The sequence below is a fragment of the Bos javanicus genome, chromosome 10 (assembly GCF_032452875.1).
Source record: "Bos javanicus breed banteng chromosome 10, ARS-OSU_banteng_1.0, whole genome shotgun sequence".
Classification (NCBI taxonomy): domain Eukaryota; kingdom Metazoa; phylum Chordata; class Mammalia; order Artiodactyla; family Bovidae; genus Bos; species Bos javanicus.
The window spans coordinates 14655719-14675620 of NC_083877.1; the positions used below are offsets into that span (position 1 = coordinate 14655719).

Below are 19902 nucleotides of genomic sequence, written 5' to 3' on the forward strand. Positions count from 1 at the left end.
AATGACAGAGGAAGGAGCCAAGAGCCAAGGGGTGCAGGCAGCCTCTAGAAGCTGGCAAGGATGAGGAAGCTGATTCTCCCTAGAGCCTCCAGGAAGAATGCAGCACCTTGCCAAGGCCTTGAATTTAACCCAGTGAAACCCATTTCCAATTTCTGACCTCTAGTATTATAAAATAATACATTTGCATTGTTTTAAAACACTGTGGTGATGTGCTATGGCAGAAATCTGAAATGAAATGTCTCCTCTTCATTTTCCAGCCCAAGCTGTCTCAGATACCTTTGGAACACATCCTTCCATTTGCACATCCTTTTTGTTGTTGAGTCACTAAGTCATGTCTGACACTTTACGTCCCTATGGACTGTAGGCCGCCAAGCTCCTCTGTCCGTGGGCTTCTTCAAGCAAGAATACTGGACTGGGTTGCCATTTCCCTCTTGAGGGAATCTTCCAGGACCAGGGATTGAACTCATGACTCCTACATTGGCAGGCGGCTTCTTTACCCCTGAGCCACCTGTGAAGTGCATGCATCATTTCACAAAGCCCGTATTTCCAGACCTCCATCCTCAGCTGACTGACCAGCCGATGCCTGCTCTTCTCTCTCTCTCCCTCTCCCCTCCCCCAGCACCTTGTATCCAGTGTCAGTAACTCCCATTTTCCAGGAGCCTTATTCCCTCCTTCAGATCTACTCCCCTCTTGGTTCTTCTCCTCCGACAGAGCTCAGTGCTCTGGTCTCCTTGACCCCTGGAGGGTGACCCTTACAGCGCCTCAGTTATCTCAGTACCAGGGCCTAGGGACTCCCCCAGGACCTCTGACTGCACCAGCTTGCCCAGCTCAGGCTTTGGAGACACTGTTTATTCATCAGATCCTTCCTCAGCACCTCCTGTGTTCCAGGAGCTGGGGAAATGGTAGGAATCAAGACAAGCTAGTCCCTGTACTCTGGGGCCTCAGTTTCTTCAACTGCAAAACAGGGGTGATAATATCTACTGTGCAGGATGATAATATCTACTGTTATTGTGAAGATTAGAAATAGGCTGGCTGGGCCCCCTCTCTGGGGAGGCCCCGTCTCTCCTGGGGAAAGGAAGAGAGTCATTTCTCCAGGCCAGAGAATCCAGTGGGGTGCCAAGACAAGTTAATGGGGAGAGGATAATATTTTCAACAAATGGTGCTCTGAAAACTGAATATCCATATGCAAAAGAATAAACTTGGATTCCTACCTCATATCATACACAAAAAAATTAACTGTACACAAAAAATTAACTGTAAGTGGATCAGAGACCAAAATGTAGAAGCTAAAACTATAAGGTTCCTGGAAGAAAATATAAGAGTAAATCTTATGATCTTGGGTTCAGCAAAGCCTTCTCAGTTCTCACACCAAAAGCAACAAGTAGAAAAAATAGATACATTGGACATCATCAAAATTAAAAACTTTTGTGCTTCAAAAGAAACCATTAGAAAGTGAAAAGACAACTCACAGGGTGGAAGAAGTTATTTGCAAATCATATATCTGATCAGGGACTTGTTTCTAGAATATATAAAGAATGTTCTCAATAATAAACGTACAAATAATCCAGTTGGAAAACGGACAAAGGATCTGAATAAACATTTCTCGAAAGATGTACAAATGGCTAATAAGCACATGAAAAGGATGTTCAAAATTGTGACTCAGCAGATAAATACAAACCAAAACCACAACGGGATACCATTTCACACCCACTAGAAAGGATAATAAAAAAGATAATAAAAAGTACTGTCAAAGATGTGGAGGGACCAGAACCCTCATATATCACTGGCGAGAATGAAAATGGTGCAGTGCTTTACAAAACCAGTCTGGTGATTCCTTTAAAAAGACTAACATAGAATTACCATATAACCAGGACTTCCCTAGTGGCTCAGATGGTAAAGCGTCTGCCTACAATGCAGGAGACCTGGGTTCAATCCCTGGGTCAGGAAGACCTCCTAGAGAAGGAAATGGCAACCCACTCCAGTATTCTTGCCTGGAAAATCCCACGGACAGAGAAGCCTGGTAGGCTACAGTCCACGGGGTGGCAAAGAGTCGGACACAACTGAGTGACTTCACTCTCTTACTCACCATATAACCTGACAATTGTATGCTTAGTATGTACCCAAGAGATATGAAAACATAGAGTCACACAAAAACTTGTACACTACTGTTCATTGCAACTTCATTCATAATAGTCAAAAAGTAGACACAATGAAAATATTCATCAGTGGATGAATAAACAAAATGTAGGATATCCATACAATGGAATATTATTTGGCAATAAAAAGGAATGAAGTAATGATAGATGCTGCTGCATAGATGAACCTTAAAAATATGCTCAGTGGAAGAAGCCAGACACAAAAGATCACATTTTGTACATTTCCAATCACCTGAAAAGTCCAGAATAGGCAAACAGAAAATAGTAGTTGCCAGGGTCTGGCAACTAGATAGCTAATGGGTACAGGATTTCTTTTTGGGGTGATGAAAATATTCTTAAATTCATAGTGATGGGACATCCCTGGTGGTCCAGTGGCTACGAATCTGTGCACACAACACAGGAGGGCCAGGTTCAATCCCTGGTCAGGGAACTAGATCCCACATGCTGCAAACGAGACCTGGCACAGCCAAATAAATAACTATTTTAAAAAATTGATGGTGGTGGTGGTGCACAACTCTCTGAAGATATGGAAAAGCACTGAATTGTACACTTTAAATAGGTGAATTATATGGTATGTGAATGACATTTGAATAAAGCTCAACCTGTCCCAGCAAGCAGACTGAACTCCACCGAGGTTCAGGCAATTGTCCAGAACTGATGTGAGGCTGCCGGGGAAGGGAACTCACAGATGTTGAGCACCTACTGTGTGCCATGTGCTTTGTGTAGGGCTGGGACTGTGAGAGGGTTAGGGTTAGGGTTAGAGTGAATCCCTGCTCAAAAGGCGCTCACTCTAGTCCAAGATTGTGCTATATGCCATATACTCAGCACCTTATTTAATTCTTACGATATCTTTGTGAGACCCTGAATAGCCCTGACCCATTAAGGCCAGGAACTATTTTACAGATGCAAGTTCAGAGACTCAACAAGAGCAGACCTAGGATTTGAACCCAAGCCTTGCTGAGTCCAGAGTCTGTTCTCTTCCCAGCCATCCCCCGATCATGTGTGGAGGAGGCTCTGGGAAGGAAACCCTTATTATCAGTGAGTACTCAGTAAACCTGCCAGCAGCTCCCCACCTGCCTCCCAGAGCTCATTTCCTCCTTCTACGAGAAGCAGCCTGCAGCCTTCACAGGCTCTGCCTGAGTAGCCTTGCTTGAATCCATGTGGGAGGCGAGAATCCCAATATCCTCCTCCTGCTGCTAAGTCACTTCAGTCATGTCCAACTCTGTGTGACCCCATAGATGGCAGCCCACCAGGCTCCCCCGTCCCTGGGATTCTCCAGGCAAGAACACTGGAGTGGGCTGCCATTTCCTTCTCGAACGCATGAAAGTGAAAAGTGAAAGGGAAGTCACTCAGTCATGTCCGACTCTTCACGACCCCATGGACTGCAGCCCACCAGGCTCCTCCGTCCATGGGATTCTCCAGGCAAGAGTACTGGAGTGGGGTGCCATCGCCTTCTCTGAATATCCTCCTAGACATCACCAGAGATCACAGAACCTTCGACCCTTCCTTGAAGAACCAGGCTGGCCACTAGACACCGACGGCACCATTCCGTCACAATGGCCAACCCAGCTCACAGCCTTTCCACTCAAATGCCGTTCACTCATTAATTTAGCAAGCATGGTGAGCGACAACTATGTACTAGGCCTTGTGCTAAGCCCTGGCAATACGATAACAAACAAAACGTTCCAGTGGGAGAGACAGAAGACAACCACAAAGAAATCAGGAGCTATTAACCAGTGAACAATCCAAGGATGAAAACAAAATAGCATCAGACAGACAGGAGTGAGAGGTCCAAGCAAGCAGACAGGCTTGGAGGAGGCTCAGTGTGGTGCCCAGGAGAGGTCTCTGAGGCCTCTGCAAAGCAGGCACTGGGGAAAGAAAACAAGGTAGGCTGTTCTATGGGGCAGAAACCTCCGGGGCCATTGAATTTTCTTCCTATGTATTCCTTGGGTTTATAGGAAATTTTGAAGTGTCTACAGAGTCTCTCCTGTGCTAAGAACTTTGGAAAGAGACTTGGGGCCAAGCTGGGGCTGACATAGGGGAGGCAGCTGGGAACCGAACTAGAGATTGGGGGCTGAGGGAGAGTCCTGCGGCCAGCTGAACTACTCACCCTTCCTCTTTCAAAATACCTCTGTTCAGGCCTTGGGGATCTCTGTCTAGTTGGGGAAATAAGTCTGTCCTGGGCTCCCTCCTCAGTACCTCCCAGCCTAACTTTCATCCCCAAGTGCAGAGAGAGCCCCAGAGTGGGCAGAGCGGGACCCTGCAACCTTCATACCATTTTAAGTTCTCCTGGCACTGCCCCTTCCCCAAGCTTAAGCCACCTACACTCAAGCAGGGTCCCACCCCCTCAAGGCTCCACAAAAAAAAGATGTTCCTCTTCAGCGCTCTTGGGCCTCTGAGTCAACCCTTCAGCACCAGTGTGCCCATGCTACAGATGCACATATTGAGGCCAAGTCAGGGTCCATGGTTACTCAAGTGGTCAGTAGAATTGGATCTAGGCAGAGACCTTCCTCCCTCCTTTTGATGTCCCCAGGAGTCCTTCGTTGGGAGGAGTGCTGGCCTGGCCTCTGATTCCCAGGAACCCAGAGTGTGCGGCTTCCAGCCAGTCCCGCCCCCACAAGGCGGAAGCTTCAGTCTTGCTGTCCCCACACGGAGCCAGGTGGACACTTCTGAGCACCTTCGCGAAGGCTCTGTGGCTCCCTCGCCTCCCACACGACCTCACCTCTGTATGCTGATGCGGCCAGCAGGCCCCACCCGCCCAGCCACCTTCATTTGCTAGAGCTGGCGGCCGGGCGGGGCTAGGGTCTATCTGGCCGTCGGATTAATATCCAGATATTAAGTAAACAATAAATTAGCAAAACTACAAGAAAATTTTACAGCCCTTTGCATTTGGCAATCATTGAGTGTTAATTAGAAATTCATTACAATTAAAACCCTGCCTAAACAGGGCCTGCGCGCCTTAATTACATCTGATTTTTAATTCAGAATACGTGTTTACACAGTAAGCGCTACGTACCCCATGATTATCCCCAATCCTCTTTATACTGTACTAATTATGTAAATTAAACCTAATTAACTGACGAAAACTGCCGTTAATTCAACTGGTAAAAGATATGTGCTTGCGGAGGAGGCGCGGCCGCAGCCCAAGACAGAGCTGGAATGGGCACGGGACGCCCGGCTGCGTGGACGCGACGCCAGGGACTCAGAGGCAGCATGGACCCGGCGGGGGCTGGTGGGGTGCACGCCAGGCGCGTCCCTGATCCTGGCCCTCCGACCCTGGTGCACCCAGCAGTGGGTAAAATAGAATCAGCGCCAGTGGGGGTCAGAAAGGCCAAGGGCACTGACTCTAGCGCACTCCCCAGGCGCTGGACTGAGCTGCAGGACTCAGAGCCCACTGTGAGCAAAAGGGATGCCGCCCTCCCCCGTCTGAGCCTGAGTTCAAGTCCCAGCGCTGCCCCACACTGGCTGCCTGCATCTGAGCAAGTCACCTGGCTTTGCTAGGCCTGTTTTCCTCCTCGCGGAGTGTTGCGAGGGCGACCCTAAAAGCTCCTCGTGAGCTGCGCGGTACTTGTCTTCCGTTCATTAAACGAGGCCCTCCAAGCAGCGTGCAAGACACAATATTTGGGGTCTGGGAGATCAGCCTGCATCCCTTATTGACTGAGGAGCCTGGGTGAGTTGGCTTCCACTGCCTGACCCTCGATTTCCTACCTGTAAAATGGGAATAAATGATCTTTACCTATTCCCAGGGTCGTTGTGAGAAAGGGCTCTGCCAACTGAGATGCTCTTTGCGGTGATACTAACTAACCAACTGGACGCTGGTCCAGCGCAGAGTCCAGGCCCGACCAAGACCCCTCCTCGGAGATTACCATCTCTCAAGCGAGCGGAGCTGCTTCCCCAACCTCGCCCATATGCGTTTAAGTCTTTCTCTGCTTCAGACCCGGTGGAAGAGCAGGGTGGGTCTTCGAAGTCAGAGAGGGCGCAGGGAGCTATCCGCGGATTGGTGCTGAACGGAGACGCAGGGGTCAACCTGCATCCCCTACCCCCGCACCCCACGGTGCTGCATCCGCAAAGGGAACTTTTGTCTAAGAAGTCCCCCGGGACCGCGCGGCCCGGCTGCCAGGAGTGCCCTGGAGGCCGTCCCCAGAGGCACTGCTGGCCATCGCAGTACAATAGAGGTAGGAGAGACAGGCCCAGCTCAAGGGGATCCTCCCCATCGTCTTTCCACTCCAACCCCCACCACCCTGAGGGCGTCCGGGCTCCAGGATCGTTGTCACCATCACACCGAATTCTGAGATGCCTTTTAAAAAATCATTAGGAGGCTAAGAATAATTACCGAACGGGATTGTAATTATGGGGTGAGGAGGCCGGCCAAGGGAGGGGGATGAGGGGTGGAGTCTGGGGGACGGCTCTTGGACTGGGACAGAAAATAGGTTCCTGTTTTCCTTGGAGGGAAGTGGGATGGCGGGTGCGGGGGTGGAGATGCGCAGAGTTAGAGCGGGACAGAGGTAGAGCCTGGGAAAGACGCGTCAGCGGAGGGACAAGATTCGGAGAGAGAAAGGGGGCTGAGCAGGCTCCGGGAGCAAGGCAAGGAAATAACAGAGAGAGAGAGAAAGGCGGGAGCTGATAAAGGTGAAAGAGCAAGAATCCCTCTAGAAGAGACCCCGCAGCAGAGACTAAGCCCTCAAACTTGTGGTGGGGTTGTTTTGTAGCCCCGGAAAACAAGCGAGGAGCGGGGGGCAAGCCAGTTATAGGGCCTGGCCGTCCCCTCTCTCCAAGGGTTGGCCTGGCCGATCTGCTCCCACCCCCAGAAGCATTTCCCAAGACCCCTGCGAACCCGCGGAGAAGAGAAAAGCACACGGAAGAAGTGCAGGAGAAGGGGAGATGAACCCTAGAAGAGCCGGAGTGTAGGAGGGGAGAGGGCCTGAAACCCAGAGCGAGAGGGAAGACGAGAGGGCGGGGGCGAGGGCGACCGGGCGCCACTGGCCGCGGAAGATTTATGGCACCGCCCGGGTTCCAAGGACTGGCTGCGATCGCCGCTGCTGCCCGTGTCAGGAGCTGCCGCGGCCGCTGCGCCCCCTGCGCGGGCAGCCCGCCGCGCCCCGGGCCATGCCTGCCATTATTAACTTCTGTTTGATTAGGGTAATTGTTCAAACTTGGACTGGACAGTATGATTAATTACAGTTTAATTAACGTGTCCATTAAGGACACTTAATGCCACAGAGGGGTGGGGGGCAAGGGGTGTCCGGGTGCGGGCAAAAAGGGAGGGAGTACAACTGGTAACTCAAATAAGGAAAGACGCAGATTGAGAGAGAAGGAGAAAACCGGACCTACTGAGTCAGTGCGGGGAAAGAACGGTGAAGACAGAAATCGACAGAAAAGTTAAGGGGTGGAAAGAAATGGAGCTCTTCGAAGAGAGAAAATGCCAGGGAGGGTCTGCAGCATCAGGGGCTAGACCCCCCCCCCCCACCACCACCACCAGGAAACTGAGTTAACAGGAGAGCTAGGGAGGGATCTAGCTTTCAACTAGTAGTTGACCCCAGATATCACCCAGCGATGACTTGGCTCCTGCCCTGGGCTGGTTGGTGTTAGTGGGGTGGGGGTGGTGGTTTAAAGGCCTAGGACCCCCCTAAACCCAGTTCCCAAGCCCACAGCTCAGTGAAGGAGAGAGGAGGCTGTCCTGACACCAGTGCATCCAAATCAGAAGCGTGGGCGAGTTGGTTCTGCCCCTTCCCGGCTACTATCCCCTGGCACCTCACACCCTGATCTCTGCTCTGACTTCCCAGGGTCACCTCCCTGGCCCGAGAGTGCGGTATGCATTCTCAAGCCCTTTCCTTCTGAGTCTTCCTTAGCCCTTGGTCTAGCTTCTTGCCCCTTAGCCTGGAGAGCTGGGCCCTCCCCCACTTTGTTCTTGGGGGCAAACTTTGTGGCCCCGGGCTCCTCCTTCCTCCCGGTCCCCTTAGCGAGCTTGGGCTGCTGGTGCGGGGCTCAGGGAACAGGTGTGTGGCCGCTTACCTGGGGCGCCCAGACCCGGGAGCTGCGGGAAGGCGGCGGGGCCAGGCGCGTGGCCCGCGGGCTAGCTATCGGACCCCGGGAGGGCGCGAGTGACTGCACGGGCGGTGGGTGTGGCGCCCCGGCTCGCAGATGTCAGGCGCGCCCGCCCCGCGCCGGCCTCGCCACTCGGGCTGTCCCCGCGCCTTGCCAGTCGCCGCGCTATGCTCTCCAGGCTTCGGCCTCCGCGCCGGGCCCGTCCAGGGCCTCAGGGGCAACCGCACAGGGCACACATCTCTCTGCCCGAGACCCTGGAGCCCTGCGCCTGCTGAGAGCCTGCGCCGCGCGGGAGGGGCCAGTGGGGCCGCGGGTGTGAGAGCGGGGAGCCCGGGAGCGCGGCTGTGCGCGCGCGCGGGGAGGGGCTGCGCCGTCACCCGGAGAGCCCGGCGGATCCCCGACTCCCGCCCGCCGCTCCGCCCGCCACGCACCTCCGTTCACCGCTCGCCCGGCTCCAGCCGCCGCCGCACGGTGAGTACCGGCGCCCGGTAGCTGGCTGACCCCGCGCCTTGTCTCTACAGCTTTTTTCGTTTAGTTCCGATATGGGTTCTTGTGGTTGTTTTTATTATTAGACCCCAAGACTCCATCGCCTCACTCTCTGTGCTGCCTGACTCCCTCTTCGTCGCCCTCTCCAATCTCACCCCTCAAGCCCCAGGAGCCGGCAAGGGCTCCCAGAGCCGCCCTGGCCGCTGCTCCTTGTCGCTGCGCACAGCGCTTTGCCCTAGCTTTTGAAATTCGGTTCCGTTCCTAGGGTCCTCCTTCTCCTGGTTCCGGGGTCCGGAGTCCCCTCCTCCCACTTGGAAAGACCCCGAAGGGACTCCCGACCCTCAGCTTGGAGAAGACGCGCTCGGCTCAGGGCTATGCCTTCACTGCATGCGGGCAGGGCACATTTGCCGATTTCGGGAAACCGAGAAGACGTCTTCATTTCCCAGAGCCGCGGCACCCCACTTCCACCTCCCTAGCCAGCCTGAAGACCCTTTGGGAGCGGGGTGCGGGGCTTTTCTTGCTGATACCTCAGCCGAGGAGTTTTTTCAGTGCTTTTGCCTCCTAAAACGTTGCAAGGGACTTCGACGCAAAAGAAGGGTCAACTAGTTTCAGTTTGATCCACGGAGATAAAGATGAAACAGATAACAGATATATAGCTTGATACTTGAAGAAGGTATGAAGACAGATGGGAGAAAGAGGAGCGAGCAGAGACAGACAGACAGCTCAGGGACAGATAAGATCGACAGATGAAGGAGGGAGAGAGGCAGAGGGGGAGAAGATCCCAGGCTTTTGAGCTCGGGTGCCCTGTCTGGCTGGAGCTGCCCTTTGAAAATGGATTTGTCAGTTTCTGCTGAGTTTAGAGGAGGAGCCCTCAGGACTGGGCTGTCTGGGCCGCAGGACTGCCTGCAGCTGTGGGCCCAGTGCGAGCCTTCCCTGTCTGAGGACACGTGGTTGGGCTGGGCCATCTAAGGGGCCCCAAGCATCAGTCCTCGGGTCCTTCCCGCTGCCGCTGTCCATAGAGCGACTGCCTCCCTATCTCGGCCAGAGAGTAAAGCTGGGGACCAGAAGTAACTTTTGACCTGGAACCTTAGGGTGGCTTCAGAGATGGGTCAGGATTCCTCTCAGCCCGTATGAGTCAGGACAACTCCGCATGAAGGATGCTCCAAAAAAAGGGGGGGGGGATGTCCCCCAAAGAGGAAGCTCAGAACCTAGAGACTGCGTTTGGCCTGAGTGGGAAAAGTATATCTGAAGGAGGAAAACTTAGGCGGCAGGCGGCTACAAGCCAAGAAGTGGCTTCTGAGAAACTTCCTTGAGAACCTCTTCGTCCCGCGTGCTGACCCGGAGGGAAACCAGCTTGGGTCTAGACTGCAGCTTAAAAATGCAGGAAATGTGGTTAGGAATTGCTTGACCCGGATCCCACCGATGGCTGGAAAGAAAACGGTTTATATTTCCAGCCGGAATCTTTCTGCTCAACGAACGCGGGGTTCCGGGTGTAAGAGGAAAAGCTTGTGTTTGGGGAAAGCAGTCCTGTTATCCCGGGGAGCCAACTGCACGGAGCTGGGTGCAGTGAGGGCAGCTCCAGGGCTGGGCGCTCACGGCGAGCTTTGGAGAGAGTCGGGTTCAGCACCACGAACAGCGGCCGTCTCTGTCTCTCTCCGCCTCCCTCACGGCCTCTAGATCCTCCTCCTTCTCCTTACCACCCCCCCCCCGCCCCGCCCCCTGCTGTCTGGAGATGGGCAGTGACCGCCCCTCCCCCCCCCATTCCTCCCAGCGCTGCCCCCGCCCGCGTGCATGCGCGACTGAGCAGAGGGGCGGCCTGTCCCCGAAGTCCGAGCTTCGGGACCCGGGCGGATAGGGCAGGCTGCGAGGGTGGCCGAAGTCTTACGCATCTGGGCACCAGGAAGCCTGGGTTTTGCAATGGCTTTGCTGTGTGGCCTTGGGCAAGTCACTCGCCGTCTCTGGGCCCCACTTCCTCCCCAGCCCGAAAACGGGATCGGGTTCCTAGCTACCCAGGCATTCCTGAGGTCTCAATTACCCCTACTCCTCCTCCAAACCCCGGGGGCTTTTGTTTCAGCGCCAGCACGCGTCTGAATAACAAAAGGCCCGTCCAGGGGGCGAATGAGCTAGGACTCCCCATTGCCAAGTTTCCCCGCGCGCCCGACTCTGCGCGCCCTGCTGGGCGGGCCCGAGCGGCGTTGGCGCTGAAAATGGCTCATCGGCTCTCTGCTTTCTCTGTTTCGCAGGAGCGGCGGCATGGAGGCTCTCACCACTCAGCTGGGGCCGGGGCGCGAGGGAAACTCTTCTCCCAACTCCAAGCAGGAGCTGCAGCCCTACTCGGGTTCCAGCGCTCTCAAACCCAACCAGGTGGGCGAGACGTCGTTGTACGGGGTGCCTATCGTGTCCCTGGTCATCGACGGCCAGGAGCGCCTATGCCTGGCGCAAATCTCCAACACCCTCCTCAAGAACTACAGCTACAATGAGATACACAACCGCCGCGTGGCCCTGGGCATCACGTGCGTGCAGTGCACACCGGTGCAGCTGGAAATTCTGCGTCGGGCAGGGGCCATGCCCATCTCTTCGCGCCGCTGCGGCATGATCACCAAGCGTGAGGCCGAACGCCTATGCAAGTCGTTCCTCGGCGAGCACAAGCCACCCAAGCTGCCCGAGAACTTCGCCTTCGATGTGGTGCACGAGTGTGCCTGGGGTTCGCGTGGCAGCTTCATCCCCGCGCGTTACAACAGCTCGCGTGCCAAGTGCATCAAGTGCGGTTACTGCAGCATGTACTTCTCGCCTAACAAGTTCATCTTCCACTCGCACCGCACACCCGACGCCAAGTACACGCAGCCCGACGCAGCCAACTTTAACTCGTGGCGCCGACACCTCAAACTCAGTGACAAGTCGGCCACAGACGAACTGAGCCACGCTTGGGAGGACGTCAAGGCCATGTTCAATGGTGGCACCCGCAAGCGGACCTTCTCGCTGCAAGGAGGCGGCGGCGGCGGCGCTAACGGAGGGTCGGGTGGACAGGGGAAGGGTGGTGCTGGCGGCGGTGGGGGCGGCCCGGGGTGCGGCGCAGACATGGCCCCAGGTCCGCCGCCGCACAAAAGCCTGCGCTGTGGCGAAGAAGAGGCCGCCGGGCCTCCCGGGCCGCCGCCTCCTCACGCGCAGCGGGGACTTGGTCTGGCGGCGGGAGCTGGCGGCCCCGCGGGCCCTGGAGGGCCTGGTGGCGGCGCCGGGGTCCGCAGCTACCCTGTGATCCCAGTGCCCAGCAAGGGCTTTGGCCTCTTGCAGAAACTGCCCCCACCGCTTTTCCCTCATCCCTATGGCTTCCCCACGGCCTTTGGTCTCTGCCCCAAAAAGGATGACCCTGTGTTAGGCGCAGGCGAACCCAAGGGCGGACCAGGCCCCGGGAGTGGCGGGGGCGCGGGCACTGGGGCAGGAGCGGGAGGCCCAGGAACCGGCCATTTGCCCCCCGGGGCGGGGACAGGCCCGGGCGGCGGCGCCATGTTCTGGGGTCACCAGCCCTCCGGCGCAGCCAAGGACGCGGCGGCCGTAGCTGCGGCCGCCGCCGCAGCCACTGTGTACCCGACGTTTCCCATGTTCTGGCCGGCGGCAGGCAGCCTCCCGGTGCCGCCCTATCCGGCCGCGCAGAGCCAAGCCAAAGCTGTGGCGGCGGCCGTAGCGGCGGCAGCAGCGGCGGCCGCGGCTGCTGCGGGAGGTGGCGGCCCCGAGCCCCTGGACGGTACCGAGCCGACCAAGGAGGGAGGCCTGGTCGCAGAGGAGCGCTGCCCCAGCGCGCTGTCCCGCGGGCCACTGGACGAGGACGGCGCGGACGAGGCGCTGCCGCCCCCGCTGGCCCCGCTGGCCCCGCCGCCCCCGCCGCCCGCTCGCAAAGGCTCCTACGTGTCGGCCTTCAGGCCTGTAGTCAAGGACGCCGAAAGCATCGCCAAGCTCTACGGTAGCGCCCGCGAAGCTTACGGCGGTGGGCCAGCCCGTGGGCCGGGGCCGGGCGCAGGGACCGGCGGCGGCTACGTGAGCCCGGACTTTCTGAGCGAGGGCAGCTCCAGCTACCACTCCGCCTCCCCCGACGTGGACACTGCAGACGAGCCCGAGGTGGACGTGGAGTCCAACCGCTTCCCCGACGACGAGGGCGCCCCGGATGAGGCCGAGCCCGGTGCGCCCAGCACAGGAGGCAGCCCGAATGGAGACCAGACCGCAGGACCCCCGTCTATCACCTCGTCCGGCGCCGACGGTCCCACAGACTCTCCAGAAGGCGGCAGCCCTCGTCCCCGGCGCCGCCCGGGGCTACCCCCAGCCAGTCGAGCCGCATTTGGGGACCTGGCGGCCGACGACATGGTGCGGAGACCGGAGAAGAGCCCGCCAAGCGGCGGCTATGAGCTGCGAGAGGCTTGCGGACCGCTGGGGGGCCCCGCGCCCGCCAAGGTGAGCCCCAAGCCCGCCCCGCTGGTGGCGCCTCCTTGTTTACCCCCTCGGCAGCTCTGGGTTGTGGGGCAGGCCCTGGCCGGGTGGGGGACGGGAATTTTTTTCTGAGCGGGCGTTCAAGCAGTAGGCCCTGGCTGCTCTGGGTAGACCCAGCTTCGGAGCTCTGTGGAGCTGGACTCGCTGGGACCCCTGACTGAGGGTTTCGGAAGATCGGGGTGGCGGTGGGGGTGGGAGGAGCAGGCCTGAAAACTATGTGTGCTGTGTTTTTGTTGACGGGAGTAGGGAGGAGACAGGCCGAGATCTGTAGTCATACAGAGATAGAAATCAAAAGGTCTGGATGAAAAAGACCAAAAGCCAGAGAAAAGAGCTCACGAGGCCGGGCGGGTAGCACGCCCTCCGGGATGGGGATCAGAGCCCCAGGGAAGACGGGCCAGTAAGCCGAAAAAAGGGAGGCCTCTCCCTCAAGCTGCAGTACGGGGTCCTCGGAATCTTTCAACACCCCAACTCGCAGTTTTCCGAGTCGCAGAATTCCTGCCCCGGGAACCTCAGGGTTCGTTGGCAGGAAGCTGTGGAGACGGTGTGCGGGGCGGGAGAGGGGCTCTCAGGTGGCCGCGGCCGCGGGTTCAGGTGGGGGGTATGCAGCTAAGCCTGAATCGTTCGCCATTTGACAGTGGGTGGGCACACCTGTACAGTTCCATTCGGTCCATTAAAACACGAATTACTAGCCGGATGCGAAAGGCGTCATTTATGTCGGGGACTGGGCGCGGGCGGGAGAGAAGATGCTGAAAAAGAGGCGGCGAGGAGGGTGGGGGTGGGCTTTGAGCGGCCCTTGGCTTGGGAACCGCTTTGTGTCTCGGGTAATTTTCTCAAGGGCGCTCGCAATTACCGGGAAACTACAAACGGCGATGCGACCTCCTTGGGCTCCAGGCTGCGCCGCGTGCGTCACGGCCTCTCGGGGCGCTGGGGTCCCGCGGGCAAGCAGACCTCCGCCACCCCTTCAGGTTTTCTCTTGGCTGCGGCGGAGGGCTGGGCAGCTCCAAGCCGCCGTCAAGCGCCCCCCTAACCGCCTGTCATTTCTCGGCCGCCGCAGGTGTACGCGCCCGAGAGGGACGAGCACGTGAAGAGCGCGGCGGCGGCGCTGGGGCCCGCGGCGTCCTACCTCTGCGCCCCAGAGGCCCACGGTAACGCCCCCTGCCGAGGTCGCTGGCCAATGGAATGGGGGTGGGGGGGACCGCGGGCAGAGGGCCGGGGCCAGAGGAGGCCTGCGAGGGAAGACTAGAGGAGGAAAGACAAGCAGAGAAAAAGAGGGAGAGGGAAAGCAAAACACTGAAAGAAAAAGGAAGCTAAGCGAGGACTCCCAACAACTTGCATCTTTTGGTTACTTAACAACAAACCGCCCTCTCCATCGCAAAGATACCGCTCACCTACACCTCAAACACTGGGTTAAACCTTTTAAAAACCACGCCTGGCACGTCTTTCAAATTCTCTCATTTATTCAGCAAGTGTTTGGGTCGAGAGGTCCGGGCGCAGGGTGGGGGCGCTTGGCCACGCGCATAGGGACCCCTGAAGTGCGCGGTAGCCGCAGCCCAACGCGGAGGTGCCCGCGGGACCCATTGACTCTCAGAGAATGAACTGAGGGCCTCGGAAATCCGGGCAGCCTGAGCCCGGTACGATGTCTCCCCCGTTGTCGCCACCCCGCGGGTCGCCTCCTGGGCCGCGTTCTCGGAGCAGGTAGACCCGGCGGCCACGCGCGCTCGCGGTGCCCCAGTATCTGCGCGCGATGTAGGTCGCTTGTCCCTGGTGGGCTCGGCTGCTCGTTTTGCTCTTTTCCAAGGGGCTGGGGAGGGGGCGTGGAGCCGGAGATGAGCAGATCGCGCGCGGGGGAGGTGGTGCCCGGCCCAAAGCCTGAGGGTGCGAGCCCAGGCGCACAGCCGGGAACCAGCGGCGGCCACGACGCTTTTAATTAGGGCTCCGGCGCCCCGACCGCGGCAGCTCTGGCCGTATCCGGGTCACGGTTTCTTTGCCTCTCCTTGAAACTCGGTTTATTGCCTTTAAGAGCCAGATAAGGAAGACAATCACTCGACCGCCGACGATTTGGAAACGAGGAAATGCTATCCAGACCAAAGGAGTATCTCCCAGCCAAGTCCGGCAAATACAGACCGAGGTGAGCCCTAGGACCCTCGTTCTCCTCCCCAACCCGGGAGCTGGACCCCAGGTCGCCCAGGTTTCCACCGACTCCAGTTTTCGAGGGAGGCTTTCTATCAAGCCTCAGGGGCTGCCGGATAAACATTTGCTCTCCTCTCGCGGCTGGCAGAGAGGAGAGCAAATAGACATTTAAACACAATGGGCAAGGGTCAGGCCAGGTTTCCTGAACTGCTTACCTCCTTGCTGGGTTTGGGGCTCTCCCGGGTAAGGGAAGGAGACTTACTAGAAGGATATGAGGAGCACCATCACCCACATAAAACAAGTCAAAGAACATTTCCTGCCCTAAGATAGCCTATTATCCCTGGTTCCACTCTCCTGGGGGCGGGGGGGCAGGTGTCCACTCTCTGAGTGACCTAAAATAATGGTTTGGAAGGTGGGAAGAATTGGATGCCTGCAACTGTCTCCTCTAAAGGCAGAGGGTCTGAAATAGGTACTCAACTTAGCTCAGTTACCAGGAAGCTCACCCCTCCCCTCTCAAGGCCTCTCCCAGAACAAAACCCCTCTTACCTGCCCTTGTATCCCAGGCGAAGATGGGCTCACCCTAGATGTCACAGGAACTCAACTAGTGGAGAAGGATATCGAGAACCTGGCCAGAGGTGAGGTTAAATCTATGAAACGGGTGTACACTGTGCTTGGGGGAAATCATCCCTTCTTGTTGAGGGGTGTTATTGCTGCAGGAGTGAGTGTGAGAAGACAAGGCTCTTGAGGAACCAGTCTTCACTGACTGGAAAGGATAATCCCCTGGACACATTACCCTGGCACAGAGGTGGGGGGTGGGAGGGTGGAAGGGTGAAGGGAGTAGGGGGAGGGAACCAGCCACCCCCAGAGTTCCCAAGGCCAGGCCTGTCTGAATAGTCCAGTGAGAAAGAAAAATGAGTAATGATCCTTAGAACCTGACGCATGTGGACAATGAGAAAGGACAATCTAGGTCTCTCAACCTCATCTGAATAGCAAGATTTTGAGGAGGCATTTACTTCGGGAGTGTCTCAGAGGTTATTTTCCTGAAATCAATGCATAACGGACTCCACCTCACCCTAAATGGGGTGAGGATGGACCTTGTTTGTGGAATGGGGTCCCTGCTCAACTGCAGGGGCTGAGTGTGGCTTGAAGCAGAGAAAGGAACTTCTAACCCCACTTTGCTCCTCTGTCTCTCATTTTTTGCGTTTTCTGAGCACCTTCGAGGAGAGGACCAGATACCAATAGCTCCATAGGCAGCTCCCTGCCACTCCTCTAAAGCAACTTTGAGAGCACATGTGGGGCTTTCCACACCCAATTGCCCCCTTACCCCACCCCAGCCCAGGGTTGGGCTTGGAAACTGATGTGTGTTGGGGGGGTGAAGCATTTGTGGTCTTCCACTGTTCCCAGTTACAGATTTTACGGGTGATGTAGTTTGCCTTCAAAATCCTTCTGCTTTATATGAGTGTTCTTAGCCTGGATTTGGGGTCCTGGGACCTCTTAAAGTTATAAATAAACTGTTATGAATATATGTATTTTTTTAGGGTGGAGGTCCAAAGCTTTGACCGGATTCTTCCTGGTCTGTATCATTGAAGGGAGAGGTTAGGTTTGTCAGTTGAAGGGATGAACTGAGTCTTCCTAGGCCTACCTCTAAACTTACAGAGTTAAGAACAATTTAAAGCAGATACCATGCTGGTTAGTACCTGGGCCCAGGACCTAGAAGTCCAACAAGCATTCTGCTATTCTGAATTTGATTCTCCTGGACAACTTAAACCCCTAACCCCATTTTCTTCCCAAATCCTTTGGATGCACGTGGAAACACTGAGCGCTGAGGGCCTACCAGTTGGTCTCACCCTCCACTACTCCTATCTCATGGCTACTGGCCAGAGTGGGACCTGGGTGCCTTAGAGGCTACCTGAGTCCCACCACCCTCCTCCTTTACATCCCACTCTCGCCCCTTCACAGACGAATTGCAAAAACTCCTCCTGGAGCAAATGGAGCTTCGCAAGAAGCTGGAGCGAGAATTTCAGAGTCTCAAAGGTACCCTCATTCAGACCCACCCCACCTGATCGCCAGAGCCTTCTTCCCACATGCCCTGCCTGGCCTGGACCGGGGACCCAGTGCAGGCAGCTGCTGCTGCTGCTCATGCAGTCAGAACCAACGAACCCTTCTTTTCCTAGCCGGGTTTCCTGCTAGGCCAAAGACAGAGGGGGTGGGGTGGGGCTGGGGAGTGGGGAAAGGGGGCCGAGGGAGGGGGTTGTGCGTAACAGCTCTCACTTAATCAATTTGCACAGATAATTTTCAGGATCAAATGAAGAGAGAATTGGCTTATCGAGAAGAAATGGTGCAACAGCTGCAAATTGTCAGAGGTAAGACGGGAGTCAGGTGAGCGCGTGCACGGGCCGTAACTGCCTCTCGTCTGGCAGGAGCCGCAATGTTGGCTCAGTCATTTGGATTTAAATTGAAGGTAATTTAACAATTATTTTTTTTATTTAATATCCTTTGTATACTCTGATTAGCCTCAGAATGGCAAGCGAGCCCAGCAAACGGCTTGCAGGCATCATTACATGGAGTGATTGAACTTCTTATCGCGGCAATTTCCATGGTTTCTAAATTAAAAATCGAGGCGTAAAATTACCTGGGAAGTAATGCCTAAGTTTGCTTTAATTTTGGTTAGATCCGTCTGCCTTTAAGCGCCATCCCAGGCCATTTCCTCCCTCAGCCAAGCTGCAGTTTGGAGTTTTGACGCCCCCTCCCTCGGTCGCCGGGACTTGTTTCTGCCAGGGGCTGAGCGCTGAGAAGAGGGTGAGGCCCGGGCTGTGACCCCAACGGGCCGTTGGGTGGTCTCATTTCCTCACCGGCTACTTCCTATGTCTTCCAGATACTCTTTGTAACGAACTTGACCAGGAGCGGAAGGCACGCTATGCCATCCAGCAGAAATTAAAAGGTGCGGAAGCGGGGGAACAAAGGAGAGGTGCCAGGCACTGGCTGTGCGGGCGAATGAATGAATGAATGAATGATGATGAGGGGGAAGGCCAGGTCTGCAGAGATAAGTAACTGAGAGAAGAATTCATTTTAATGGAGAAATTATCCTAGAACGGTGGGCAGGGATAAGGAGCCCCTTGAGCTCTGGGCATTGGGAAATCTGTCACCAGGTCCAAATCTGGTTTTAAGCTGATCGATCTCCCTCTTCCTGTGCCTCAGTTTCCTCTTCTGTAAAATGGGGCTATTGAACTAGGGCAGTGGTTCTGAATGACCGGGATCTCTACCCCCTTCCCACCTTTTGATCTTCTCGCTTGAGAACTCCTGAATCTGAAGGGGGTGGGTTAGACGTGGGTAGACAGGCGAGCGAGGGAGCCCATGGACCGCGTGGGTGAGGCAGGCCAGGAGCCCAACATGGCCCAATCGACTGTCTCTCCAGAAGCCCACGACGCCCTGCACCATTTCTCCTGCAAGATGCTGACGCCCCGGCACTGCACTGGCAACTGCTCCTTCAAGCCCCCGCTGTTGCCCTAGGGCCGGCCCAGCCGCGCCCACGCGCCCTCAAGCCATGCTGCTCTCTTCTTGTAAATACCCGCGGCCGCGGCGGCCGAGAGCGAGATACAAGCCATTCGGACCGGACCGATGTAAATACAGCCTCCCGCCCGCCTGCCCTTCTCCCGGGCGCCTCGGCCTTGCCCGCTCCCTCCTGGGAGCCCGAGACCAGGACCCAGTATCCGTTTCCAATTGTAAATACCACCTTGCCTCATGGTTCAACTCCGGGCATCGGGTCTCATGGTCTTAACGGACCAAAGGGGGTAAGAAAAGGGAGAGGGGGGCTTCTCCTACCTGTACAGCCTCTGAACCCCAATTGTGAATACAATGTAGCAATTTCGCTGGCCCCGCGCTCCCCTCCCAGTCCACTTCTGAAACTCGTTCCTAATGACAAAGTGGCTATGTGCAATGGATATAAATGTATTGTGAGTCTCTTGGTTCAGTAATAATGGGTTCATTTTTAATTTATTTATGCTGTAAGTTATTTTGCTTCCTTCTCCTGGACCTACTTCCAGTCCCATTTTGCATTCCCTCTTGGGTTTTTGCTTTGTCTATTTTTGTTGTTGTTGTTGTAACCTCTTGATGTAACAGCACTTTAAAAAGGGCGACAACTGACTCACGAGATGGAGACCACCTTGAGCCTGATTGGGGAGATCACCCTGTATCCCTGATTTTTGTTTTGTTTTTAATAAAAAAGGAAAAAAAAAAACCGACACTTTCTGGGGCTGTGGAGATGGGAGTGTGGCGAGGGGAGGAACGGGGAGGAGACAGGCGCAACAGGTGGGGCGTGGGGACCGCAGCGCGGGTGCTGGGACCCCCGAGCTGAGACCCGTGTTTGACCAGGTGGGCAGCAGCGAGCACCGCGACCTCTCCACTGGTTATTCAGGCACACCCAGCTTGCCCCATAGGCCATAGGCTGTCCCCGCCCCGCGTTTAGGACCCTCCTTTGGGCCTCGGCGAGGAATGAGAACTCCTGTGAGGTCTCTGAATCTTCCCTCTAGCGCTCGCAGGGGCTGAGAATTTACTCCTACCCATGTCCATGCCTGCTCCACCGGAGAAGCCTCCTCCAGGGCGCTCA

The 19902-nt window shown here is 56.2% G+C and overlaps 1 protein-coding gene across 1 annotated transcript; it reads left to right on the forward strand.

The window, feature by feature from the left end:
• The first annotated feature begins 10571 nt into the window (after positions 1-10571).
• On the forward strand, positions 10572-19515 carry SKOR1 (SKI family transcriptional corepressor 1). Its single transcript, XM_061430175.1, has 9 exons — positions 10572-10711; positions 10931-13130; positions 14221-14311; positions 15187-15294; positions 15860-15931; positions 17256-17330; positions 17585-17659; positions 18172-18237; positions 18712-19515. The coding sequence occupies exons 1-9, from the start codon at positions 10605-10607 to the stop codon at positions 18804-18806; spliced, it is 2889 nt and encodes a 962-aa protein (XP_061286159.1). The 5' UTR covers positions 10572-10604; the 3' UTR covers positions 18807-19515.
• Positions 19516-19902: the final 387 nt, after the last annotated feature.

Coding starts and splice junctions, on each gene's coding strand:
- SKOR1 (XM_061430175.1), top strand. CDS start 10,605: ATGGCTTTGCTGTGTGGCCTTGGGCAAGTCACTCGCCGTCTCTGGGCC. Junction 15,932..17,255: donor TATCGAGAACCTGGCCAGAG/GTGAGGTTAAAT, acceptor GCCCCTTCACAG/ACGAATTGCAAAAACTCCTC. Junction 17,331..17,584: donor AGAATTTCAGAGTCTCAAAG/GTACCCTCATTC, acceptor CAATTTGCACAG/ATAATTTTCAGGATCAAATG.